The sequence below is a fragment of the Corvus kubaryi genome, unplaced genomic scaffold (genome assembly GCF_017639235.1).
Source record: "Corvus kubaryi isolate FWS band 111438036 unplaced genomic scaffold, C.kubaryi_AGA036_p1.0 65022, whole genome shotgun sequence".
NCBI lineage: Eukaryota > Metazoa > Chordata > Aves > Passeriformes > Corvidae > Corvus > Corvus kubaryi.
The window spans coordinates 141,027-168,490 of record NW_024581701.1 but is presented as its reverse complement, the minus strand read 5'-3'; the positions used below and the strand labels follow the sequence as shown (position 1 = coordinate 168,490).

The following is a 27,464-nucleotide window of genomic DNA, read 5'->3' as shown; positions in this document are numbered from 1 at the left end:
TGCAGTAGTGAATAATTCATTTTATTGCCATTTTATTTTTGCAGAATAGACATTCACACTATCTATTGCACATTATCTACTCACACTATCTATCACACTAGATTAAAAGTGGAAAGAAGAAAAATTCATTAAAGTGTGTGTGTGATTACATGAGATTCAATCATTCTAATCTACAGCTTAAATGTATTGACATTAAGGAAATTATTAAAACCAGGACATAATACATGAGAAGATTTAATGAGTGCCACAGGGATCCACTGAGGAAAGCAGGGCATTCACTTTGTTGATGAGAGATAAAGAGATTGGCCTTTTGGCTTGGTAGTTATCTACTTTATGTCAGTTTTCTACGTTTGGAGTTCCTGTTCTCTGGGCTGCTAGAGAGCAGGGGGGGTGATGTTCAAGTGAATGCACAGGATGGGGAGCTACACCAGCACCACTCCACTTCAGCCCTCTCCCTTCTTACTCATGGAGCAGCGCTGAGTGCCATTGGGGAGGAGACTTTCTCTGTCAGGAGAATCAAAAGTGCATAACTAAACAGCAGCCAGAGGAGCAATGGGGGTGTTGGCCTGGTAAGACTTTGCTGCTCACAGCTTCCCCTGCTGAAAGAACTCCCACTGCAGTAATGATAAAGAAGGTCTTGAACAAAACTTTCTATTCCTGAAACTCTTCCAAAGCAGAGATTGCAAGTACTGCAATATTGGAAATTTATATTAGTGCTGTGTGAAAAAAAAACAACAACACATTCTCCTTCTAAGGAGAATTCTCCTTCCTCTCTGTCGGTTCCTATTATCCCTTTGAAGTGCTGTAGCTGGTAGTTGGTGGCTGGATTTCTGTCCAGGTCATATGAGTTAGGTGGAAAAGTGGTTTTTGCAAAACAGTGATGAATCATCTCAAAAGAAGAATAATAATTTTCCTTCAGAAGAAGTAGGATTATAAAACTCTTCTGGATTTGGGAATAAGACTCACCCTACGATCACTGTAAGTCAATGGCAGGACTGGATCTGCTACTGCTGAGTACACCAGTGTATGAGTACCTGTCTTCTGCCCCGGAGTCCTACATACAAGTTACATAATTGCTCTAAGGCATGAAAAAGCTATAGGTAGATAATCTGGAGGAGTGGATTTTTTCTGAGTTATGGTATCCCAGAGAAAGCAACAACAGAGCAAAGCTAATCTCTCATTTTAACTCTGATTTTCAGAACAGAAAAGCTGTTGCAGAAGACCTCCCTGTGGATTTTCTTCATGGTTTTACAATGGATCCTGGTTCTCTCTATACACAAGTTTCCTTCTTTCTTTCCTATGTGAAATGTAGGCACAATATTTTGTCCCAACTTGCTTTGGTCTTGCACCTTTGCTTTTTTTTTCATTGAAGATTACGTTTGGCTTGTGATGTTGCTGACTGCTGCCCATTCTGGAAAGGTGTTCAGCTGGAAGAGCCTAATTCCCCATGTGTTGATGGCCACCATGACAACAGCCAGGCCAATCAGATTTACACCCAGGCCAGCTTTCACCTGCAAAAGCAAAATGCATCAGAGCAACTTAATCAAAAACAGTTAAGATAGGAGAAAAAAGAAAAAAAAAAATCTATACTTACTTACACACAGTGTGATAATTTATGTATAGTGATTTCTAGAGCCAGAAAAAAAAGCATAAATGAGGATTATGTGTCAGGGTATATGTTGGAGTATTCAGGAATGATGGTTAAAGACTGATGCAGTTCATTATGAACTGCTCAGTTTGTCACTTGAACTTCTCAATTTTGATAATCTCAAACTTCTCATCCTTGATAATCAGAATGGAGAGTTAAACCACACAGAACAGGGTGATACATGACTTCCTGTGGAGCTATGTGATAAATCTAATTTCTCCTGCTCTCTTGTGCTTGTCTTAATAGGTCAATGCAAAGAATTGCATACTCCTGAAGCTCTTTAGACCATTACATTCATTGAAAAAAATAAAGATAAGAAATGTGTGTGTCCTACAGCAGATTTGCTGTTCTTAACCTGACAGCTCTATTATGTAACAGCAGTGCAGACATCATCACTTAGTATTAGCACCAATATAATCATTATTATTATTTTTGGCTGGTGGATTGGAACTAGGTGTTGAAGTTGCATGAAGCATGGGAGGATATACCCAGACCCAAGACTCACCATATCTTTGATCTGGCAGTGCCCATAACTGAAGACAATGGCATTTGGAGGGTTACCCACTGGCAGCATCACCGCAAATGAGATGCACATGGTGACAGGAATCAGGGTGTATAAAGGGTTGATGAGCAGTGTTTCTGACTGGAAGAAGAGAGGGAGAGCGGTGTTTTACCTAATCAATAAAAGTCACTGCTGACAATCAGTATGAATGGACCCTCTCTGTTTTCTGTGAATCCCATCTGCCTAATTTCTAAACTTAAGTGTGAATTATTTTTTGGTTGGTTGGGTTTTTTTAGAGCAATGCCATAATTTTGAGCTGGTCGTGCTCCATGGATCTCTCTTGTGACATTTCACACTGAGGGAGGGTGGAGTTTGCTACTAATAGGCCACCTTTGCTCTTTCTCCTACTTGTTCTCTGTGTCATTCTGTATTGTGTCTTCTGGGTCTTAACACTGACTGCCACTTCAGTCTTCATCCAAGAGAAGTCACGACAGGCTAACACAAACAACTCACTTCTTCTAGCTGCTGAATATGCTGAGACATTGTGTGATGTCCTCCTGAACAGTGGTTTAGAGAACCAGCTGTTTGTGATCCAAGCTTGCATGGTGAGAAGGCAGAGATGATGGAATATTCTTTACAGTGGGCTAAAGAATGGTGCTTCTACTGCGGTTTCCAGTGGTGATAAAATTTTGTATTTTCATTTACATTGGCTTTGGCCTGGTTTTATGTCGGAGGGGAAGGGGGAAAGGGTAAACAAGGCTACCATCATTTTGGGGAGGGGAGTGTCTCCAGGTTCCTTTTGCAATCAAAAAAGAGAGTTTGCCTTGAGATGGCAATTCACACTACAAGTAGATTACTGCTCTAAATATTTTTTTAGGAGAGTCACTTTCTGCATGGAGCAGAAGCAAATCTGAACTCCTAAGCCACAGAAACACACTTAGTTCTTTTTGTCTGACCATACCTTTATATTACCTCAGAGCTGTTCACATAACGTGCTTTGGGACAATCCCATAAAATTGTTATAATAGGGAAAGATGGATAATGACCAACACTCTTGGGAAGAAAAGCTTCACATTACATAAAAAAAATAAAGAGAAAATTTTCTGTAATTGTTATTCCAATATAAAATTAAATTAGTATCTCTTTCTTGCACCTTTGTCAATAGCATCCTGGGTTTTCTTCTGCCCCTTACAAACATCTCTTCTTTCCTCGTTGGAAGACAGTATGCTTACCAGATCACCCTTCTGAACAATTTAAAATCTGAAATAAAATTCAGCACTCCAGTCTTTTCTACAAATAGGGAGCTGATGACTACTAATGAGCAACACATTAAAAAAAAAATTAATAAAAGTATCTCAAGCTTTATGTGAAATTCACCTCTCTGGTTGATTCCATAGTCTCCTTTTCTTGTACTTGGCCTATGAATTCCTCAGTGCACTTGGGCTGAGAGGTATTATAAATTCCTTGGTGCTAAAATATGCTTTTGGCTGCCCAATTCTATTATTTGTCCTAGTTCCAAAGTTACAGAACAGTAGCTTGGGAACTGAGGCTGGGTTTCATGTGAATGGAGTGCAAAGACCCTGACATCCTAAAAAATTCTCACAAGCCTGTCAGGAAACAACAGACTAAAAATGTCACTGTTTTCACTCACCATGCTGCATAAAATAGGCAGAAAGATGGTTATGGTTGCTGGATTACTAACAAATTCTGTTACCATGGACACCAAAATGCAAGCCAGCAGAGTTACAGCCCAGTAGGGAAGGCTGCTCAGGGAGAGCATTTGACGTCCAATCCATGTAGAGAGGCCAGAGGTCTGGGGAAAAGACAGAAGCACAAGAATTACTAAATACTTGGTATGTTTGTAAAACAGATTCTTCTCTCTGTGGCAGTTTGCATCAGCAAATCCCACCAGCAAATAAACAAAGTTTAGGTCAATGCTTTCTGCATTTCCTTTTGCTCAGTAAAGTAGATTTCACTGCAGTGTTTAATAAATAGCAAGAAAAAGACATATTGAGTGCAGGGAGTAGCTACCTACTACATTATGTGTGGGAAACAATTCTTTCCCTCAGTTATGTACAAACTTGTAAGTATCCACATCATGAATCCAAACTGGGGAGCATACAAAGGAATAAAAGAGCAGGTTGATACTATTTTTAGAAAGGAGGATAAAAAAAATTATCTGTATCAGTACCTTGCATCCAGCTGCTAAGGCATAACCCCCTCCAACCAACACTACAATCTCCCAGGGCATGGTCTTCTGGAAGTCCTTCCAGGTAATGATGGGCTCCAGGCTGTTAATGTCTGTTGACTTTTCACCATCTCCTATATCAAATAAAGTGAGTGTGTGACCAGTGTTATACTGCCCTTTTTGCAAAGATCTTCACATTTTTACAAGAATAGAAATGATGGAATATGCATGGCACTACCTGAGAGAGAGGCAAAGAGGCAGTCCACAGCCTATTTCTCTGGCTAGCCTGGCCTCAGCAAATGCAGTGTATTAATTCCAAACATCCTGGCTTTCCCTTGGCTGCTCTGTTGATGTAAAGAGTTGTAAACCCCTGTGTTTTCATGTTACAGCTTTTTGAGGGACTGTGTGCTGTGTTGTGATACACATGTGCATATATCTGTAGACTACAGAGAAGGTGTTACAATGGGATTTTATTATCAAAGAAGGGCTATGAAGTAGGCCATGATGCTTGATAAAGTGCATTTAGGCCCCTAGATTTTATCTGAGGACATTAGGATTTTTAGTGCCTGAGTATTTTCTTGGAGGAGGAGTTAGAGAGTGCTATGTTTTCCTAAAATCTGTACAATATATGACAGTATAAAAATGTATGTTTATATACATCTATAACTCCATGTAAGACTGTGCAGACCATTCTACTTTCATACAGCACTGCTGAAAGCCTGGCACAGCAAACTGATCAAACCACTGAGTGCTACCCAAACACAAATGTGAAATAATCTCATTATCAAGAAGACTGTGAGAGAAGCATTGCACAAAATTGGAACATTGTCTGGGATTTTATGACCTCCTTTATGTTTATCTTAAGACATTACTGTGATTTCCACTGTATAAGTGATGATTTTTTTACTAGGGTTTATCTTCAGCTTTTTTTTGCATTATAGTTCTTTAATATGGAACTCCATCTGAACCTTTTCTAAGTTCAGTCCTAAATTTGAAAAACACTGAAGAGGTGGCAGTCTCAGATTCAAGACCTGTTTGTCATCCTCTGAATGAGACAATATGAATTATGGCAAAGGAGAAGGAGGTCTGGTGTACGAAGGGCCGGTATCAGAGGAGAAACTGAACCCTGATTTACCAACATAAAAGTTTCTTCTTTGAACTTTTTACAGACAAAAAAATAAATCATTAGACATTGAAAAATGTACCAGCTCTCTTTCTTGCTGCATCCTCCTCACCTTTTTTCCTTTTTCCAAGACATGGCTTTTTTGCTGGAATCAGGAAAAGGAGAAACCCAAGAAATACAGAGACAGTGGCATCGGTCCGGTAACCTTTCCTAGGAAAGAAAAAGCAAGGTTTTCATAAAAGCACATTAACAGAAACACTTCCAATCCAGGTACATAACTCCAAGCACATTTCTGCAGGTGCAGTTGTATTTCCACATCTGAAGTAATACTAACAGCCCTCTAGAAAAATATGCCTGCATATGAAGGATACAAATTGGATTTTTTTCCCATTTGTTAAACTGACTTTTGTAGCCAACTTCAATCATTGCTCAACAATTTTTAACATTCTGGTTGAAAAAAAATAATCCCTTTTGGCTTACAAATCTATTAACTTGGAGGTACAGAAATATAGTGTGTTTACTAGAAGTAACAAACAGTAAACACATTCTGGGGAAAAGCCAAACCCAAGTGATCCTTTAGAAATTAACTGTAGACTGATTTTAAATTAAACGTTTAAAACTCTTTCTGTAAAAGTATTTTGAGGAGTGCCAGACTCCAGTGATCACCAGAAAATCATAATATTAGGAATTGTTTTTCTGTCAAAATTGGAATGCAAAGTTAATTTTATGCAATATAAAGAAAACTTACATTCAAATCATTTCTTCTTTGGTGTGCAAAGTGTGTTATAGTAAGTTTTAATGTAATTTATTTCAATGTTATTTAAAATAAAAGAAAAATTATTTGCTTCAGTCACCATTCTCAGTAATATTTAATTGAATGGACATTTTCTTGATAAAACACTCTTTGTCAAAAATTCTAATTTCAATTATAGTTGCAATATATTCTAGTGACAACTTTTCTATGAATGCACTAAAATTTTTTAAGCTCAAAATCTGACCCTCCTATTCTTTTACATTTGAAATGGCTTAATTTACTTTCTCTAATTAGCTCATTTTGAATAATGAGAAAGAATGGAATTTGTCACTATATGAACAAACACAATTTAAGAAAAAAATCCTAATTTTTTAATAAGGACTCCATTTTTCACTGCTTTATTAAATGTGGCTGATGATGTCTTAGGGGAAAAAAAATATTGTAGAAAGTCATAAGAAGCAAAGTTGTATTCCTGTGCAGTTTTTTAGGTAATTTTACTCACTTCTCAAAAAAAGATGACCATCCTGGGACAAAGCCAGGCTCACGAGTGAACCAAAGCAAGGTCATCAGGATGAAGAAGAATCCAGTCACCATCTCGGGATAGCTAGAAATAAAAGAACAGAGAAAATTAGGAAGTAATTCCAAGGTCATCTGAAAACTCAAGAGCAAGTTCCAGAAGAAGTAAGAAAGTAGAGATTGACTTAAAAAAAAAAAAAGAATAAAAACCATATGAAAAATAGCAAGGAAGATTAGTTTGAATTAAAGAATTCTAGATTTGGCTCCCAGCTGGGAACCATCTAAACCCAGTAAAAAGTAGGCTAAAAATATCCATCTGTATTTGCAATTCAATCATTCATGGGCGAGACCTGAAGGAAAGTATTTCTAAATGCTTGTTTTGTATTTGCATTATTATCTGATTAAATGAGTTAACAAGGTGAAGCTCATATTAGCATTACACTGTAAACACATTCTCTTGCATTTTTTAGAAGGGTAGAAAGCCTAAGAGCAAATGACAATGTAAATTAGCACAGATGGTGCACACAAGGTGACTTGAGGATACTTGAGGTGGCTTGAGGATTTTTAATTTAGCATAGATTTAAATTAAGAATGATTTCAAGTTTAGGCTCATCCTGAACAACAGTCTAGTTTCAGAGTTTATTCTATTCAGGCGGTTGATCTGTCAACATTTCGGTTGAACAGCACAAAAATGTTTTGTGGAGAAGGAATTCTGTGGCATATCAGCCCTTTTGAAAATGAAAATCTTGCCAAATAATCTCTTCAAGAGACATTTCTTGCCATTATGCATAAAGATGGTGGGCAACTGGCAGGGCTGGACAACTGGTGGCCTAGGAAAAAGTCTTTGTTGAACTTCTATCCACTAAAATAAGAACGTGCCTGAATTAGGAAAAGGGGTCCTTTAGGGTTCAAAGACACAGCTTGACTCAGATGACCTTTGAACCCTGGGATAAATGTGAATCTTTCCTTTTTCTTCCTTTTTCCTCTGAAATAAATAAGTGAGTTACATGTTAACACTCATGCTTGTAACAAAGTCTTTGATTTTAGTTCATTTTTGCATTTAGTTCTATTTCTATCCTGGAAGGGAGGAAAAAGAGCCGATAGTTTTAGAACAAGCTACATGAGCCAAAGGCAACATGGAGGGCAATAGGAAAGGATAGTTCTGCCTAGAGAGGCAAAGTCCCAAGGAAGGAAGGTCTGGTTTACCTAACATTTCCCAGTTTCTTATATTCCTCTTGAATTCTTCTCTCTGACATTTCTTCCCGTTTGGTCTTCTTCTTCTTGCTCACAGAACAGGTCTCTTTAAAACTGAGATAGCACGATAAAATTAGTCAAGGGCATAAAAGAGGGGGGGAAAAAAGTACTTAAAAAATCCCAGCAATGAAATAGACTGAAAATTCTGGTGTCAGGGACTGTTGGGACAAGATGTGACTGGGGCAAGGCCTGATGGTAATGGGAAAGGAAATTACTGCGTGTGATATTTGATTAATCTGGTTTCAAGTTCTTTTAAGATTCAATTCTAGTCATAGCTGGAAGGTCCCCAGGGTGCTCTGACTAGTACTGATTGGTATCACTGAGCCATCTTGAGCCATGGCTGGGCTCCCTCTGCGTAGGCTTCGTCAAAGAGCTGCCAGAAACCTCTAAAAGCTACGGCTAGTTTCTATCATCACATGGAAATATTGTGACAGAGGTCAGCTATCAATAGAAATTTTTAATGGGCTAACTATGCTTTCCAGTTGGATCAGGGTTATCCAACATATTTGGGGCCTGCTCTGGCTTTGGAGACCATATTTGACCTGAATATTCAGGATTCACAGTAAACAATGAGGGAAAGCTGTGCTTGGGATCCCATTAGCTGCCACGACCTGTCTGCTTGTACTCACACTGTTATAGAAACAGCTGTTTCTAAACCAGGCACAGCCAGAAAAGCACCATATTTCTCTGCACCAAGGCAGTTGGCCTGGTGTTTTGTCCAGGCAAAAAATGCCTGTACTTCTGCTGGGAACATGAAAACACAAGCCTGTTTCCTAGCTGGGTGTATTGATCCTGCTATACATTTTCATGAATGTTAAGTGAAGCCCTTAGCTTGTTCAGTTTGCCTTTGTTCTGTAAGACAGCATGGACATTCTTAATTGAAATGAAGATGCTTTCAACTTCACTTCAACCCTCTCCTTTTCTTCTTTCCAGAAGTGTTACTTTGCTGTGCTTTGAGCCACAGATTCCTGCTTTTTCACTCCAGCTGCACCCTCTGTCACACAGAGGGGTGAGGGGATCTAAGCCAGTCTAAAAGAGGCAGCAGCAGGGACTGAAGTACCCTGGCAGCACAACTTTTATAGTTCTTTTAGGTGATAATAGGGGTTTTTATGATTCCTGCTATTTTATTATCTCATTTGGTACCTCACTAGACACCCAAGATGTAGCACTGGCCAAACCATGGACTTCAATCTCCCTCAATGTATTTGCTTAAGGCCAGACTCTCAAATGAATTTGCATTGCTCAAGATCCAGACAGGCCCTGTCTGGTCAAAAAAAGGACGTAACCAGGGTTTTCATTTCACTTGGGCAAATATGTAACACATTGTTTTAGCTCACTTAGCACTGCCTTTCATCTATATGTATTTTAAACTTCCTTGCAAACCTTTCTGTTAGACCAGTAAAATCCACCAGCAGGGAGAGAAGAGGCTGGAAGAGCCTTCCAGGCTGGAAGAGAAGAGCTATATGGTTTATAAAGACCAGTTCTGTGGTAACAATTCCACCCTTAGCTCTTCTTTGCTGACAAAGATCCTTTGATAGGTTCATTCTCTTTCACCTTTGGCCTGGTCTAGGGCCTTAAAGTCTGAAATTCTGTTCCATCTAAGCCAAGTAAGAACAGATTGATGACATAGGGCTTCCTAGGAAAATAACACTACGAGAATTCATTAAACATTTGTGCACAAGCATTAGGCAGCTGTTTCAACATGTTCTAAGTGTTTCCAGGCTCAGGAGGATGTGAAGGCAGGGTATTGAAGCCCAGCTCCTAACATAATATGTTCTTTAATGAACTGCGGTGAATAGAAGTCAGAGATTAAGGAGGCTTGGAATCAACTAGTACTTCTCAAAAAGTCAATAATGCTTCAGTCTCTGGTATTATTTAGAACAACATTAATCAGCATGAAGTCTTGGATGCAATGTGGAATTTCAATTTTATTTTTTTGTTAAACCAAATTAATTGAGGGTATGTTAGGGCCTGTTTCTTCTCAAGATTAAAAAAAAAAAGTGGTGGAGGGAATTTATATTAGCCTTTTAATTTGGAACTACAAGACTCAGAGACTCACTGAGAGGGGCATGGGGCCATTCACCTCTAAATTACTTCAAATCTAGTCAAGGTCAGCAGCACTCATTACAGCACTCAGTGAGCAGAACTCATTATCAATTTAGTCATTGGCCTGGGTGAAATAGTGATGTCAGTTCAGTTCACATTTAAGAGTAAACTAAATCAAATTAAGGCCAATTTAATTCTGAGTAAATGTGTCTGCATCACAACTTATTGCAGATTAACTAATCCACTCTAAATGCACACATTTAGGCAGTTTTCATTAACTTTGTAAAGACAATATGTGGTACAATAAACTAGAAGATTGAGACTTTTTCTTATTTTGGGGCTTAGGGACTTACTGGTATTAAATGTATTTGTCTCAGGCTGTGAGTCTTTCCACTTTAAAGAGTGGAAATATATATGGAGTCTGTTTACCTTTCATTTTAGCTGGTTTTACATTAATTTTGTTGAGCTGGAGGCAGATCTGACAAGTAACTTGTTCACTTGCAGTTATTTTTCTATCCATCTTTTAAACTGTGCTTTTCCAAAAGGACTCGTAACAAGATTTTTGGTCCACAAGGGAATGCTCATTGTCATAAGAGTGAAAAAAGCCCAAAACAGTTGAATGCTTAGTAAGGATTTCTATCAGCAATACCTGGGCACTTTAATCTCAAGCAGCAATTCTCTATACTGCTGCCTCTGCAGGGCAGCTAAGCAGTGAGATTTCCTCTGGTAATTGTTCTGGCAAGAAGAAGGAAATTGTGCCTTAAATTCTGTCATTTTCCAGTCAAAATGTCTTTATGAGACACGTTTGAGAGGAGCTACAGATGCCCTGCTTTTGTAATCCATGTATCTTGAACAACCTTCACTCACTTGTAACCCAAGAACAGCCAGTGCAGCCAGAACCAAGTCAGCACCAACATGATGAGGGAGATGGGGAAACTGAACAGAAACCAGGTTCCAAAATTCACCACTTCAGCTTTTGGGTACTGGCTGTAAATTACAAAAGAGGATGCACGAGAAGTTAGAACAGTAAAGGGACAGGGACCTCCAACAGTCATAGTTGCACACACATCTCTAGGCATATATATCTGTCATGGCATGAGAGAAAAACTCCATCAGTTTGCATTTGCAATAGCTGCATTACCTGTGCAGAGTGAAACCAACACACTAACACTTATAGCTCTCCAAACCCTTAACACCAGATTGTCTGGCCAGCTTCAAAAACACTTGGAGATGCCAGGAGTGAAACTCCATCCTTACCTGTGGTTTATACTAAGGCTTCTTTTAGGGTTGTCAGACTTCAGAATGATTTCACCCAGAATCTCTTTGTATGTCTTCTCATGGGCCACACAAATAGTGGCTGCATTCTGCTGTGCTCTGACAAAGATGTTTGATGAGTGCTTTTAATGCAACTGTCATAAAAGCAAGATCTTGGAAAATTCTGTAAAATCCAAATCCTTGGATTAAGAACGACTTCTGAACTTACTCTTCTTTGCTATGACCATTTAAGAGAGAGAAATGAGGGGTATCAAGGCAATAGTGGCAGCAGGAGGTGGTCAGAATCAGGTCTGAGCTTGGATGTGTGTCTGTGCATGAGAAGTACCAGCAGTCTTCTGACAGAAAAACATTCACATTTCTAGCATTGAAACATTCATGTCTTTGAGAGCCCTGGGCCTATGATAAAGGAAATACTTAGGTGATCAGAGAGGTGCTTCCCATCTTCTCTGAAGCAAATGTGTAAGGCCACATATCTAAGCTGGGGGGTTTTTTGAACTACATGTTGAGCAGCTGATTTTATGACATTTCTTCTTTTGTGAGTATTTCTTTCTCTTCTTTGCTATACCTTCATGGCTCTAGTGTTTACTTTTCCAGAGTGCCTGCTGCCTTCATGATAATCAGTATGTCAAATCAAAAGAAGTTGATGGAGAAACTTAAATGTTACCACATGCTGAGGAGTTTTTACTTTGCATGGGAGACAGACATGGGTATGTATTAACTTTCAAACATTAACCCTTAGTAATAACATTAGAGTAGAGAAAGAAGCAAATTTTCCTTCAGAGAGACTGTCGTACTAAGGTTCCTTGAGGTAGGAAATGACCCACAAGGATGACAATGACTCACCCACCATTCTCACCAAATCCCACTATCACTTACTTGTTGAAGTGCTCTAAGAATATGAGGCTGGTGGAGGTGCCAATGATGGTGGTCAGCCCCCCAATGGTTGCTGCATAGGAGATGCTCAGTGAGAGGCATTTGCAGACCATGTGGTCATGTCTGGTCTGGTACCGGTACTTGGTGCTCAGGCCGAGCTCCGGGGACTCAGGAGGCAGGACCAGGATCTGAGCCTGTGAGGGGACACATTCACAAGGAAAGCAGGTGATCAGAACACCAGCCCAGCATGCTCATACGCCAGAGCGATAAAGGGCCCAGAGAAGAAACAGGTTTGTTTAAGAGAGGGCAGGTTTTTTTCTTCACAGGGGTTAACTGGGATCAGTCCTGGAAACCTGGCCAGGGGCCTGAAACCGCCTGGTCTGTGACAGAAATGTAGGACAAGCAGTAACCAGACTTCTGGCTAAGGTCTGGGCCAGCTCTGGGTCTGACTGGAATATCAGTGGGACACTGAAAGCCTTTGAGGGCTGCAGGGACAGGATGCCAGCACTGCAGAAGAAGGAATTCATAATCCTTGAGGTTTAAGAGCAGCCACCACACAAAGGCTTGGTGAACCTTTCACACTTAAACTGGCTCAGAGCCTCTAATTAGGAATGGAGTTCCAGGGATCTCAAAACGTCATGGAAAAGGCTGGGCAATGGGAATATGGAAGGACAAGATGCCAGAAAGTTTTGCTCCAAAAGAAGCTTTCTTAAGTGGCAGGTAACTCTCTATAAATCAAGTCCTTGTACTGGGAAAAAAGGAACAGTACTTCAAGGCACTTCACATGCAACCTGCAATTTAGGATTGAGGAAAAAAGGCAGAAAGTGGTTCAGATAGGCTTGTTAGATTTACTAATTCGTATTTTGATTTATTTTTGCACTGTGAACACAAATTTGTATGTTGGTTTTAGCCTGTTCTTTGGTGGGCATAAACTTATGCCATTAGGATTCTACAAAATTGTCATCCAAACAGCAACCTCTTCTTGGATCCACTCGAGAGAAGTAGAAATACTAGAATGAATTGATTTAATGGAGAATTTTGAGGCTGGATATTTTGGAAGACAAAAAGGAGGTGGATACTAAGACTACCTAACAAAGTGGCTGAACAGATTAATGGTCCATGCCTGCTGCTTTTTTCATTCTGAGTAGGATTTTGTGTGTCAGGGGCTGTTGTTTTTGAGTTGGGCTATTTTCCAAGGAGGATTTACAGAAACAAAGTGGCTATTACAGTGAAATAATAAAGGAAACTCGTGATCACATTGCTAAATATAAAGCTAGATGAATTGTCCCAGCCACTGGGGATGGGTCTTCTGAACATACCTGTGCTGGCTGCATCTAAATGGGAGCAAGAACTAGCAAAGGGCCAAGCCGTGGCTGTGGTGAGATGATGGAAAGTGATTCCTTCCAAGGAACAAACACTAAACAGTGGGGAGCAGGTGGTATTCACATCTGTTTTTTGCCTCACCCCCAGGTCTAACATTTCCTTACCTGAGGTAGGTGCTGCCCATTGCTCGTAGAATTCATTGTTCCAATTGGGTTGGCTATCATGTGCACACCATTCATGCTCTGCAAGGAGGAAAATGCCTTTGGATTAGCCTTTATTATGTTCCTAGGGGCACTTAGAACAGAATTTGTGATGCTTTGTAAAGGTACTGGGTAGCAGGTTTTGGGGACAAAGAAGGAAGAAGAAAAAATGGTTCCAAAACTACAAGAAAATCCAGCCCACTAAAAATCAGCTGTTAATTTTATGCTGGGGGAAAAAAAAAGTTTAAACTCCTTGATTTTTTACTTTAAAGTGATTTTAAAGTCAGATTATAATGAGATTTGGTCTTCTTCCTCTGTCATGCAGGAGAATTTAAGAGATCCCTTGAGCCTGTGACTTTGTGATATGTGCTGTAGCAACTGAGAAGTCGCAGCTGCAGAAGCTGGCAATGCCCAAGCGATAAAAGATCATACCCATATGATATGATCCCTATTCCAAAAGAATTTGCTGGAAACCATATGGAATTGTTAGTTTGCTGACTGGATCTCAGGATCTCCAGCAGGAAGTAAAACAAACTTATGTTGTTTTGTACTTATGTCATTGTTGTTATGGAGCTAATGATCCCCAATTGATTTGTGCAAGCAGGCTGACAGGTTAAATACAAAGCAGGACCGTCTGCAGTACATACTTTCTGCCAGTGACCACCACACATTTGAAATAAAAGAAACAGCAGTGTTTTTCAGAGCTTTGTGCATCTTGCTCAGCTGGTTCCTGCATTAGAAGACAGTGTAGCTCAGAAAATATCACCTGTGACAATACCTTTGAGTGCATCAAGGAGCTGAAGTCAGTAGTAGTAGCACTAAAAACAAAGAAAGGAAAATATACTTTAAAAATGCCTGTTCATCCAGCTCCCGCAAAAGGCACACATCATGGGTAGGAGGGGCAACATCTGCAGGAGAGCTAATGCCTACTGAAATGCTGAATACTGTTTATTAGAACCTCTTATGTGGGCTCTTGGCCAAACAATAAGAGTCATTATTATGTTCCATAGTTCTATCTCTAGCTGGGTAGCAGTGCAAAAAATAAAGGTTGTTTTCTTGGTGGCATTTACCCCGTTCTAGCAGAGGATTCCATTCTCTGTGGAGTGCATCTCCAAGCAATCCAGCACCACTGCTGCCTGTTCCAGTCAAGCCCCTCCTCCGCCAACTTTTCCAATGCTGTTTCTGAGTACCTACGTGTACCACATTAAAGCCTTCCCTAAAACCTGTCCTGTGTGGCATGTGGATCATGCAAACAATCCACTGAATTTCTTTCCAGAAGATATGCTACTTTTCCTGCCAAATTCAAAGCTCTTGTTCGAGTAATCCTATTTTAATAATAGTTCTGTATGAAATATCCCACACATATTCTTCAATAGGGTTTAAAAGGATCATTGGCACAATGCCAATCTGAAGATTTAATTCTATATTGCATGGAAAATATGGCTAGGATAAAAAGAGGTAACAGAGGCAATATTGGAGAACCCAATTAGTCTCTAGACTAATGAGAAAACTATTTAGATCTTGCAAGTTAACTTAAAGTCATCAACCTGTACTGTTTGAATTATAATATTTGTTTTAAAGTTAATTAACATTTAAAGTAAAAAAATACTTGTTTCTCTTTTATTTTGAACAGCTGTGAACAATACAGAAGGAGCTCAAAAAGGGACTGTGCAATTTGTTCTCACACTTCATAAGATGGTCCTCAAAATTAGCCGATAATAAATTTTTAGGACATTAGCTTTGTATACTGTCTTGTATATCTTAACTGATGGTTAATTAGATAATTTGACAAAGAAATTAGTCCTTTACTTGATTTACCCTTTCCCCTTACTAGATTCTGCCCCAAATAGAGACCTAGTTGAAACTGTTAGTGTTTCAAACCTCTGAAGAAATTTGTCTCTATTTAAAAAATCCTTTTACAAATTTTGTGGGGGAGGAGGGGCATTTTTCTGCCTCCCATCATCTCCCTCCACCCTCCATTCTCATCTCCCTCTTAAATGCAGGCAGTTCAGACTTTCTTCAGGAATTCTCTGTAAGTGATTTCCCTCTGGATATGTCCTGTGAGCAGTCCGTGCTGTATTTGGATCCTCTCCATCACTGTTCCTTCAGGGGAACAGAAATAAAAATCTGTGCACAGCACTTTCTTGCACAGCACAAACACAGACTTCAAAAGAGCTTTCAAACCTCTACAAATATTTTCCTTCTCCCTAAAATATCCATAGTGTTCAAAAATAAATGAATACTGCAAAGTTTTAGTGAGATCCAGACCATTGCATTAATCCCATTTATCATGTAAGCCTTCCTTGTCAGTCACATGTGAAACATTCACTTGCAAGATTCTGCTTGCCCTTCCTGGCTCTACTCCTGGGTTCATCTCATTGCAACCTGTGTAGGGTTCAAATGTCCAGTCCTGATGAACAGGGTTCATTCTTACTCCTCATTGATGAAGATAAGCTCCAGTGAAGGTTGGCCATGCTTTTCACCGAGACCTGCAACAAAGGAACAGAGAGCAGCCCTTGGGGTAAGAACTGAGCTGAGTCCCTGGGCCACAGCACTGGACCTGGAGAAGCTGCTACAAATAAAAGCTTGTCCAAACAGTCTCAGGTGCTCTCTTTATGCAGCATTTTATTGTTCTGTATTGTACTGATTATGTGCATCTGGCAATTAAAAGACTGTGATACCTACAAATAATAGACAAGGTTGGATGAAAAAATTTTCAGCCTGGAAACTGTAAAGTGAAAGAAAGGAGAGATCTTTTTCTTCCTAAACCTTTTCTTTCTGGGAAGGAATGAACAAAATGAACCTTAGAGCTCTTATCAAATTTTTTTATGGGATTGTCAAGAGAAAGCTTCTGAGCCTCTTCTAAATTTCCTGGACTTTATTCTCAGAGGTTTTCTCCCAACCCTGTAAAATCCTATGACCCAAAAGTTTATTACATACAGCCACAGCAGATGCCCTAATTCAGTATAGTGTCCCAGCTCCTGTTCTTCCATCACTTCTTGAAACTTTCTTTCATTTTTTGAAAGGAATATTAGAGTACAAAAAGAAAGAGTACATATCAGTGCTTTTGGCAGTATAAATCAGACAGATCTGACCTCGATAGAATTTGAATAATATGTATCAACAAGCCTGGTCACTGATAAACAAAAGAGAAAAGAGTGGCCAGTACTAAAAAGTACCTATTGGCTTGTTGTCTTCAGCAACGGTGCTGCCTGCAGTCGTGATGACCTCGCACTCCTCCTCAGCATTCACTAGCTCCTGGAGCACTGCCTCCACGATTGGCATCACCATGGCTGTGCTGGAGGTGTTGGAAAGCCACATGGAGAGCACCATGGTGCAGCACATAAAGCAAAGGAGCAACCTGGAGTGCAGCACAGGAAAATACGAGGAATCACAGGGGGAAGAAAAAGGAGGGGAAAATTTGTGAGCTTTCAGACTCTGAAAGGAAAGATGGGTGTGACAGATGCCCCAAACCAAGGTAGCTTTTGCCCATGGATGGGAAGATCAGAGAGGTTTCAAGCTGCTGCTGTCAGGCTCAAGCTACCCCCAAGCCAAAGGTTCAACTCACATGCCTGGCTTGGCTCCAGCCATCATCACCATGCGCAAGGCAATTCTCTTGTGGAGATTCCACTTTTCTACAGAAGCTGCCACACAAATCACGCCCATGAGGAGCAAAGTTGTGTTCTTGAAATATTCAGCAGCCACCTGCATTAAGGGCCAGGGGGAATCAGTCAGTTAAAAAAGCAGTAACTACTCTACACAGAAAGCATGATGAATGAGAAGAAATATAGCCTTGCGCATTTTTGCTCCCTGGAGTAAGAATGACAGGGAGCTGGAGAAAATGAAGAATTCATAAATCAAAATAGTCTCTTTAATCTCCTTCTTGTTGTGTTTACAAATAAGGTTCTCTACCCTATTGTTTATAGGCTTCTCAGTTTTGAAGAGATCAAGAGAAATGTTATTTTTTTCTAGCAGGATATTCAGTGCCTGCAGTAAATCAGTCATACTCGACTAGGCTCAGAGGGAAACAAGCACAGGCAAAACTGCACTGAAGGCAGCTTACTCCTGTGCTTCATCTGCTTTTTCATTCTGGACATGTTTTTGTCTATCTTGCTTATATTTATTCTGTTATGTTCAGCTTTTAGGCAAAATGTGGCATCCCTAGAACCTACAGCTTCAGAAAAAAAGTCCTGTGGGACTTGCTCTTTGAGTGTGATAAGAAATGGTTGGTATATTGCTGCAGTGATCCACAAACCCTGTGCCAAAACTTTTCACATTGGAAATCCATCTCCACTTTATCAGGAAAATAGGGAAAAGTTCCAAGAAGAAGAACTTTAATTTAAAGATGATGAGCAAAACCCATTAACTGGTTCACGAAAATATTAAGAGACCACCTCCAAAGCAGAAATTGTGAATGTGGGTCTTGCTAAAAAAATGAGAAGATATTCTGTTAAGCAACTGCAAAAATGGCAAATTAAGCAAACCATACAATTCTTACACAAACACACACACATACTTCTGTAAAAACAAACAAAATGGGAGAAAATAAAAGTTGCAAACAGATGTTTGGGGTCTAGCAAAATTTTTCATTTAATTTTGATGCAATCCTTCCTGTGGATCCAAAAATGCTGTTAGCAAGGAATTTTCCTGCTTCTTTTAAACCATGGGATACTTTTCTCTCTCATGGAAGATAACAGCAGAAGTTCTGTAAACCATGAACACCTGCGACCTTGTAGAACTATGTTTATGGTACAGTAGAAAAATATTTTGACAATGGATGTTTTAGGATTTTAGCCAATCACCCCAAGGGGTGGCTGGTCCTTTGTCCAATTAGACTATGAAGAAAAAAGTCTATAAAAGAGTTTGTAAAATAATTAAATAAATCAATCTTGCTGCACAATTCCTGCCTGCTGGATCTTCTCTCCTCCTCCCTATGGCTGCGGGACACAGTCATATCGAGAGTGGAAATACCTTCCTAGGCTGTTACTGGAATATTTTTCTAAAAACATAACTTCTTCAGTTTAAAACTACTCCTCTAACCAAATGTAGGTGCCAGCATTTAAAAACAATTAAGAACAGAGGAAGCAATAGTTTTTCCTTTGTCCTCAGTTATATTGATGCTCCTCCATAAAGTGCAAGAATGACACTAACGTTATTTTGTGAAATCTGCAACAAGTTATACATTTAATAACACTTATTTAATAAATCCCTGTGGTGACCTAAATAGATTTGGCAATCATAGTTGTTTGCCAGAACTTTTAAATATCACCTTTTTGGCTTTCTTCCACCGTCTTCTTTCTCATTAACTTACTTTATTTTCCTGCTACCTTTTCAAAAAATAATGAGGTGAATGTAGGAAATCCATCAACCTGGCAGAGTGAAGAACCTGTTTATTTTTTTTTTTCCTTTATTCCTTTTACAGCCATTTTGGAGAAATAAGTGAATGCTAATAGTCTTATTAACACCAACATACATATATATGACACACTGAGTCATGTTCTTAAGCCCCTGTGAGTAATTGTTGCTTAAATAGTAGTAATTTTCTAGGCAACAGTCACTCCTGAACAGCTTGGAAATACTGCAACATCATCAGAGTTGTTTATTTTTGAATGCAGGGGTTTATTTCTGTTCCTAAAGCAAATAATACATTCTTTTCAGCAGTCTTACTGTCACTTTATTTGATATTACACTGAATTTCTCTCAGGCTGCCATTAAATTTTCCTTCTCCAGTGTGCTGCCAAATTTTTAATGAAAATGTTAGGAAGAAAAGATTGTGAAAATACCGAATTGTGTTTGTATGAAAATGCATCTAATTTTATTACAAAACTTGGGGGAATAAGCAGTCATAAAACTCTTGGCTCATGCTTGTCTCTATCCATTTATGGGTATTCCCAGTGCTAGATTGTGAGAGAAGTCCAACAATTTTATGTTTGCTACATATACTTCTGCAGTCTTATCTGTATTACTTGTCCTTAAATGTGCTGTCCCCTCATGCCCAAATAAAGAGATAGAAAAAAGGAGGGGGGAAAGAAGTTGTAGACAAAATAAAATAAATTATTGGCATATAAAGAAAGAAATTAACATTCAAAAAAAACTCAAGTAAGCAAATTCAGGCCTGATCATAGAGACTTTTTTGTACAGCTACTCCTTTGCCTGAGAACTCATGGCTACAATGCAGCACTAGGTTACAGCTTTGAAAAAAGACTAGACATTCACCTGGATAACAAAATTATCTAGTCTTTTACAGTAAATGGTAACTGGTTTTAGCGTATGTACCCTCTTGCCTTATATGACATCCACAGCAAATACAATTGGAAGGAAACTTTACAGTGTGTCCTGTAGCTGCTCTTTACATGGATTTGAGGAGGGGAAAGGTGGGATCCTGTGGAGCAATAGGTTGTGATGCAGCAGTTGAAAGGATGGACATCTCTCCTGCCTAATATAGGCTGTATTATATCCTCTATTGATCTTCTGTCGAAGAAAGAGCTGGTGGGACGCAGTTACCCATGATGAAATGCACACTGCTGCAATTGCTAGGTTTAGTTTAGCAGGCTGCAGCTTTCCTGAGAGCTCAGCAGAGTGCTTAGGGCAGTGAGACCATTTCACCCTCCCGTAGTCCATTTTGGACAGCTCTGTGGTTTTGCTCTGGCAGCTATCAGCCTTACAACCAGTGATGGCAAGGGAGGCGAGAAGGGTCTCTCCATGAGGGTTTAAGAGGATCTTTTAATAGTTACATCTTGCCCCAGCTACCCCCAGAGTCAGAGAGACCTTGTGACCGGGGTGCAGGGGGTTTTGTCAGGGGCTCAGGGGCAGTACCTGGGCAGGGTTAGGGTACAGGAGCAAATAGGGAGAGCCCGAGGGAGCGGCCAGGGCTAGGGGCAGGGAATGGGGGGTGGGGGGAACCATGTGGGCTAGGAAGAGCAATGAGTAAACCGATTGCTACAGTACACTGCTTCCTCCCATACCTCTAAGCCTTGCTACTGCACTAACATCAGCATTATTCAAATAATTAGCTGAGAGTAAGAATATTAAATGACAAAAATGAGCAACGGTCTGACCTCGCTGGACTTCATGACTCCAAAGAGAGGGTAGAGGAAAGCAGGAACCAAGGCTGCTGCCCCAAGAGGCACTGCTTCAGAGACCCAGTACACAGCTGTCACCACAAGCACGTAGGCACACGAGGCTTCCTGCAGGAACGAAGCACAGAGGATGAGTCTTACTGCCCCACCGCATGCTGTGGGAGATCTGTGAACTCACCCATGGGATTCTTCAGACTCTGGGTGCGTGGGTCTAGAAAAACCAAAAAGGACTGTATTGGGACCTCCAAAGGTGCAGCTGTTTGGGTGTGAAATCTTGGCTACCATCTGAAAAGACAGCTTCTGAAGATTATGCTAATGAGAATTTTCACATATAAGACAGGACAAAGCATTGGGATAAGCCTGTTTATCAGCAAAGTAATGGCTTCAAGTGTATTTATAAATTTGTTTGATTTCCATAATCCAATATTTACCAAGCATTCAATCATGACTGCTCAGATTAGACCTGTTGACCTGTTATCTCTGCATGTTTTTGTCTCCAGTACCAGACAAAGACAAGAAGTGTTACTTTTCAGGACCAGATGAGAGCATTCATATTTGCCATAAAACTGCCTCGTAGTTATTTTGGGAAATGCTCTGGAAACTTGTGGTTTGTTGTTGTTTTTTGTTGTTTTTTTTTTTTTTTTAAACAGTGTGCAAACACTTTTGTTAGATGATTTTATTTGCTCAGGTAATTTCTAAAGACCTTCGGAAGAAGACCACAGACCTGCAGGGTTGGAAGCAATGGGTGAATGGAGTTAATGGGACAAATTTGCTGCTGTCCAAGGTTCTGGTAGAAAAAGGCATGAGAGCATCATGCTGAGCAGTCATGGGGAGCTGGGGTATGATGGAGAAAAGTGCTATCTGCTGAATACTCTTACAGGAAAACACAGCTAGTGCATGGAAGTCTTCTGGTCCATTTCTATGATATATCTTTATTTATTGCACTCCTTGGAGTTCTCCTTAGGCTCAATTTGCTATCTTACCAATAGTTTCTATACTTAGAAACCTCTGGATATCTGCTGGTAATAATTACAGAAACTACCCTCAAGAAAAGGTTTTTCCTTTCCTTTTCTTTTCTCAAGTTTGAAGCCAAGTCCTGTACTGGCCTAACCTGCATTCTATGGCAGTTAGTAGGTCTGCACTGATTTACTCCAGCTATAAATGTACCCGTTCTTCATTATGTACCAGACGTTGCATATGAATTTATCGAGTCATGTGGAGTCACAGCTCACAAATGGCTACTGTTTAGAAAATTCCCTGTTCATAAATGCTATTTGAGTCTCTTAAAATATAAATTCACTACTTTTGTTTCCTGGATGGATGACTTCTAAATAAAGCAGCTTTCAAGAGGTCACACAAGCAATTCTCACATATCCCTGTGCAAATCAATGAGCATGTTTTTACATTTCATTGTTTTTCAATCACTTTTGTGAACGAGGTGGTAAAGCCTAGTGAAATTATACAGGGATGTGGGTTCAATGGAATGAATCAATAGCTTGTATTTAAATTCATGTTTATAGGTGTCATTTTTACATTACCTCTAGCAAAGAGCTACAATCAGTTGTTGATCTTTTTTTTGAAGTACTGCTTATAGTAATAACAGGCAGAACACAACCCACAGAGAAAGTTAAGATAGATTGATATGTATTGATTGCTTTACTTGAGTAAGAATTGCAGCCAGGGTTACTCAGAAGCCTGGATTTAAATATTTAAATGCCAGATCTCGCTCTGTTTCAGAGAAGTGTAACATTAAACACTTATATTTCAACAAAGCCAGGGTAGGTTTATATCAGATATTAGGGAAAATTTCTTCAGTGGTAGGGTGGTCAGGCATTGGAATAGATTGCCCAGAGAGGTGGTGGATCCACCATCCCTGGAAGCTTTCAAAGGACATGTGGATGTGGCCCTCGGGAATATGGTTTAATGGTGAACACAGCAGTGCCGAGTTAGCAGTTGGACTTGATGATCTTAGAAGTCTTTTCCAGCATTAATGATTCTATGACTCTGTGATTCTATTAAGCAGGGCCACCAAAATAGCTGAAAAAAATTTGGAAGAAAACCTAACTTCCTTTGAGCAGATAGACTCCAATTACTTGAGAGGTTATAAAGAGTATCTGAAAGGCTGTTGGAGAAATTTAGCTCTGGATTAGCCAACTTGCTGCTCAGTCACTTTTAACTACATTATACTTCAAGGTTAATATTCTACAGAGAGCAGAGCATAGGGCCATTTTTGTGACCTAGTGACTCTGACTCATATGTAATTTTTAACTCATTAGCTTCTGCTAACAAACTGTTACGTTGCATGGGCTCTGTATGAGATCCAGCAGTTGTCTGAGGAGAACAATAACTTCTAATGAAAGAAGAATCAGTGATTTTTATTTTAAAGCTGTGCAGATGTAAAATCCAAGGGATACGTTTTGCCAAAATTAATAAAATTGCTCTCATCCTAACCTGAATCTAAACCATTTTCTCACTCCAAAAATGCACTTCTCTTTAATTTCTTTGAGTAATTGTTTGTTATTTTTTATTACTCCTCTCTGTGTGGCAATAAAGTAGGCTGATAATGAAAATGGAATAGGACAAAGGGAAGTTGCATCTCTACCGAAACCTTACTGGGATGGGCACAGAGTCTTTGTGTTCCCTACAAAACAGGCTGCAATCATTTTACAAAATAAACACCCTAAAAAACCCTCCCATTTTTAAATGGTACAAAACTGTAAGTGAGCACTGGGAAAGCCAAGCTTGCTAATCTCCACTATAAACTTAATCGGCTTGTCTGGCAACTTTATTTATTTTTCTCTGTTTCCAAGAGAAACCATATTAATCTCTTCTATTTAATTGAGCTGAGTTTATATATTTAATTAATGGTTACCAGAGCTACTAAGTACTAGACTGAAGCAGTGGCAGTATAATTTTAAGTGTTTCACCCTCCTCATTTGTTATACAGCTGAAAATTTCTGTTAAGCCAACCTCAGAGCTTGAAGCAGGGAATAGGAAAATGTGATGGCTGAAGGGACTATCATCAATTTATCTGTCTTCAGTCAGTCCCTTAGGTGGAAATAAAAGAGGAGCTGAAAGGAAGCTGTGGCTAAAAACTCCACACTAAGGGTCATGCATCAAACTATTGTAACTAAAATATCCAAGGATCTCAGAATGATTAAAAGAAAGAATAAATTCTGTGTTGGAAATTTGCCCACTTAAAGGTGTGCATTGCATATCTTGCATGCAGAGGTGTGGTTAAGCTCTGCAAAGAAGTAGTCCAGCCTCTGGAATAACATCTTTGATTTTATGGGATCATGCTGAAATTCCAGTCTTCGGCCGGTGTAAATAAAACCAAAGGTGACTGAAAGGATGTCATCTGTGGCTCTTCAGAGCACATTCTGTGCTTTAGGGTCCATTCTGCTGATTTGGCATATCAGCATGTCAGCATCCCCTGATACTGCAGGTCTCACAGCTCTGCCAGCTGCTGACTTTTGAGGAGCAATCCAAACTGATCCTTGATTGGGCACAGTGTGGCCACAGGAACAGTGGTCACAGAAAGCCTGTTCTCAACTGACTGAATTCATGTGGCATGCCTGATGGTATCTCTGGTGGCTTTATGACAAAAGAAAAAAAAAAAAGAGGATAAAGATTACAAAAAAGAAGCAAAAATGCTCACGTCACTGTGAACAATGAAGGAAATAAGGACAGAATGAAAAAGACCCACAGTTTAAGGCAAACACTTTTTTTGACCTGAAAGACATTTATGTGTGTCCAAACCTGTGGTACAATTTCAGTCAAAACTCTGGAAGGGGAAAAAGAATTCAAGCAAATTTTATCAAATTTATTTTTCACCCAACCATTCCTTGTCACAAAATAATATTAAAGAAGCTGTGGACTTTATTCCCATTAGCAGTATCTAACAACAATTCTGAGTCCTTGTGCTCCCTTTGATCACTCTTGCCACTATACATGTAATGCTCCTTTGACGTTTCCAGAGATGTGCTGGTATCATCAAAGAAACTGCAAGCTGATTCCCTGCAGAAATGCAAATATAAATGACCTGGTAATTTCAATCTCTATAAAAAAAGACAAAAAAACCTAATATAAATGTAAAAATACCACCATGTGAGCAGGCATCAAATTTAATCTTCCCATTTAAAAAGTAATCATAATCAATGGGTTGTAACAAAGTAAAATCTACACAAAGGCACTTGAATAGTGTGCTGTCAGCTGAGTTTACTTGCTGGTGTTGTTTTCTTAATAGCACTATAAACATTTGTCCAGCTCTTGGTCAGACACTCAGCTGTACTTTACCCTCTGTGGTCACTCACATATGTACAAAGTGGATGTAAATCACCACCAGCTGGATTTTCACATCGCTTTGCAGTAAAGCAGCATCACAAGGTGCAGAGTAATAGTGCAGGGGAGCTGGTGCTGTACCAGCTGGTACTGTACATTCTGGTGGTGTACATTCTTGGAGCAATCCTGTCAGTGAATTCCTGCTTCAGCACCCATATGGTGCTTTACAATTCCCTTGGCTGAGCATGTCAAGGAGTATCTCTTTTCATGTCACCCTTCCAGGGACATGGGGGGAGATTAAACCTTTCTGTAAAACAAGCCTCTGTGAAAGGGTGAGCCTTTCTGTTCCCTGAAGAGCACAATTGTCTGTCATTCATTCCCTCTCTTGAGGTAAAAGAGATGAAAAAGTATTGCAAGAGACCAGCCAAGATACACTGACGTTCAGAGCAGGAAAACGTGAAACATACAGTTCAGTGGTGCAGGAACATTTCCTTTCTATGAATCCTGGTTATCTTTCTAAACAAAATATTACTGTTTTGTTTATGAAAACAGCTATACAGTTCCTAATCCTTTGCATTTCTGTTTGATAAAGGAGTAGTATTCATAAATCCCCTGATACTATAAGGAAGAATTAATCTTTAGCAGGGCAGAGGACAGAATGGAAATTACTGCACATTTTGGACAGATTTATGTCTAGGGCTATGGGGAAGGACAAGCTGCAGATTTTTAATACATTGCAAATATTGATAAGTTAAATATCACCACCTCTATAAGGTAGGAAAACATTGCTATTTTATGGGTTACAGCTGCAGAGATGTGCAAAGAAAGGACTTTACCATGTGGCCAAGGTATTCAGTAGCTCCAAAGCAGAGTCAGGAACACAGCTGCACTCACTCCCTTTGCCTGGTCTGTGTGTTAAGCACAGGATATTCCCTCCTTTGCATTGCTGTGTATGTCTCTGGGCCAGCATTTATGAGCCAGTGTCAGCTGCAATGCCTCAGCAGAGGCACCTCCACCTGCTCTGGAGCAGTCAGTGCCATGCATTGCTACCAAGTCCTAGTTCCTGCCTCACCTGAATTGCTGCCTTATAAACCCACACTAAATTGAAAGTCCCTCCATGCATACTTATTACTAAAAAACTAAAGACTCTATAAGTATTCCTTTAAAGACCTCTCCTTAAAGAAAATTTCATGGATGTGTTTGTTCTGTTCCCCCTTCCACACAGATATTATTTTAGAAAAAGAAGAGATCCAATATTTCTGCTTTAAAACAGTGCTTTACTAGCTTCACCTGGCTCTTCAGCTCTGCTTGTGATATGACTCAAGGTACCCCTGGCTCTTATCATGATGACTTCTCAGTGACCCTCACAGTCCTTCAAATTTGAGTCTTTGATTTTTCTAAGATCTGTGTTTCTTGAGGTCTTTGTCTTTCTTTTTGCACACTGCAAGCTTAATCAGCAGGACTACCTGCTGCACTCAGAGGCTTTGCTAAAAAGAAAATGAAAATGTACTTACACTGCTGGGGTATATGAGCGGCAGAGGAAGAAGCAGAAGTGGAATGAGAACAACGAGAAAGAGATTTCTGGATCGGAGAATCTCCTTCATCACTGCCATACTCTTTCACTTCCTGGTGGCTTTTTCCTCCTTCAGATTCTTCTCTGGTTCCTCAGATGTTCCAATTTTCATGCCACGTTTTCCTTCACCTGTGCCTGGATTTCCCCAAAAGATCTCTCAGCATCTCATCTCCTATCCCCACAGTCACCTAAAATATCTTTCTTAGTTTATTTGTTCTTCAATCTGTTGTTTTGAAAAGGTTTATCGACTACAAAGACATTCAGTTTATGTAGGGCTCACCACCACATCCAAATTATTATCACACCATAACATGCAGAGATTTGCAAGTTGGAGCATAGTGATCTTTTGACAAATTTTCTTTTTTATTCAGACTCACAGTTGTAGATGTGTTGTATCCTTATTCCCATGTTTTATAAAGTTTTTTTCTTCCATCATCTAGCGATGTGGTTCCTGTTTTCATAAATCAGGTGAGATATGTTTTGGGCTGCTGCTTTTCCTTCTGCTTGATAGTCTGAAAGTCTCATATACAGTTCCTTTTCTGCTGGAAAATTACTAAACCAAACAACTTATTGTTTAGTGCATAGAAGTAAATTTTCAGGTACTTCTTCTTTAAAGAAAAGACCGAACCCCCCCTCCATTTGCAGCTCCTTTGGATTTTATTTCTTTGCTTCTGTTTTGTATCTACCTTTACCCTACTTTTGCCTTGAGCTTGGAATTCACAGGGCAGTAATTCCAGCATGGATTATACTTGATCTCAAGACAAAAACTTGTTAAAAAGCTACAGGCAACTCTAATTCACCAATGAGGACTGCTGAAGGTAGAAGTTGC

The 27,464-nt window shown here is 39.6% G+C and overlaps 1 protein-coding gene across 5 annotated transcripts; it reads right to left on the bottom strand.

Annotated features, from left to right (window-relative positions):
- Positions 1-27,464, bottom strand: LOC121672875 (solute carrier family 13 member 4-like). 5 transcript variants are annotated; one of them, XM_042045775.1, is made up of 16 exons: positions 26,577-27,462; positions 20,761-20,889; positions 17,271-17,407; positions 16,882-17,063; positions 16,137-16,191; positions 14,469-14,520; positions 13,667-13,744; positions 12,183-12,373; positions 10,899-11,018; positions 7,938-8,039; positions 6,718-6,819; positions 5,544-5,671; positions 4,342-4,472; positions 3,802-3,963; positions 2,154-2,291; positions 1-1,511 (listed from the first exon to the last, which is right to left on the bottom strand). In XM_042045775.1, the coding sequence occupies exons 1-16, from the start codon at positions 26,673-26,675 to the stop codon at positions 1,374-1,376; spliced, it is 1,944 nt and encodes a 647-aa protein (XP_041901709.1). In that variant the 5' UTR covers positions 26,676-27,462; the 3' UTR covers positions 1-1,373. The 5 variants fall into 5 exon arrangements, with proteins under 5 accessions (XP_041901709.1, XP_041901711.1, XP_041901710.1 ...); XM_042045777.1 differs by having other exon boundaries at positions 5,574-5,671; XM_042045776.1 differs by having other exon boundaries at positions 14,481-14,520; positions 26,577-27,460.

Excerpts from the sequence above, each read along its gene's own strand:
- LOC121672875 (XM_042045775.1), bottom strand. The coding sequence starts at position 26,675 with ATGGCAGTGATGAAGGAGATTCTCCGATCCAGAAATCTCTTTCTCGTT. Across the intron at positions 20,890-26,576 it reads CGCTCATATACCCCAGCAGT|GAAGCCTCGTGTGCCTACGT; the intron begins GTAAGTACATTT and ends TCGTTCCTGCAG. Across the intron at positions 1,512-2,153 it reads ACTGCCAGATCAAAGATATG|GTGAAAGCTGGCCTGGGTGT; the intron begins GTGAGTCTTGGG and ends TTGCTTTTGCAG.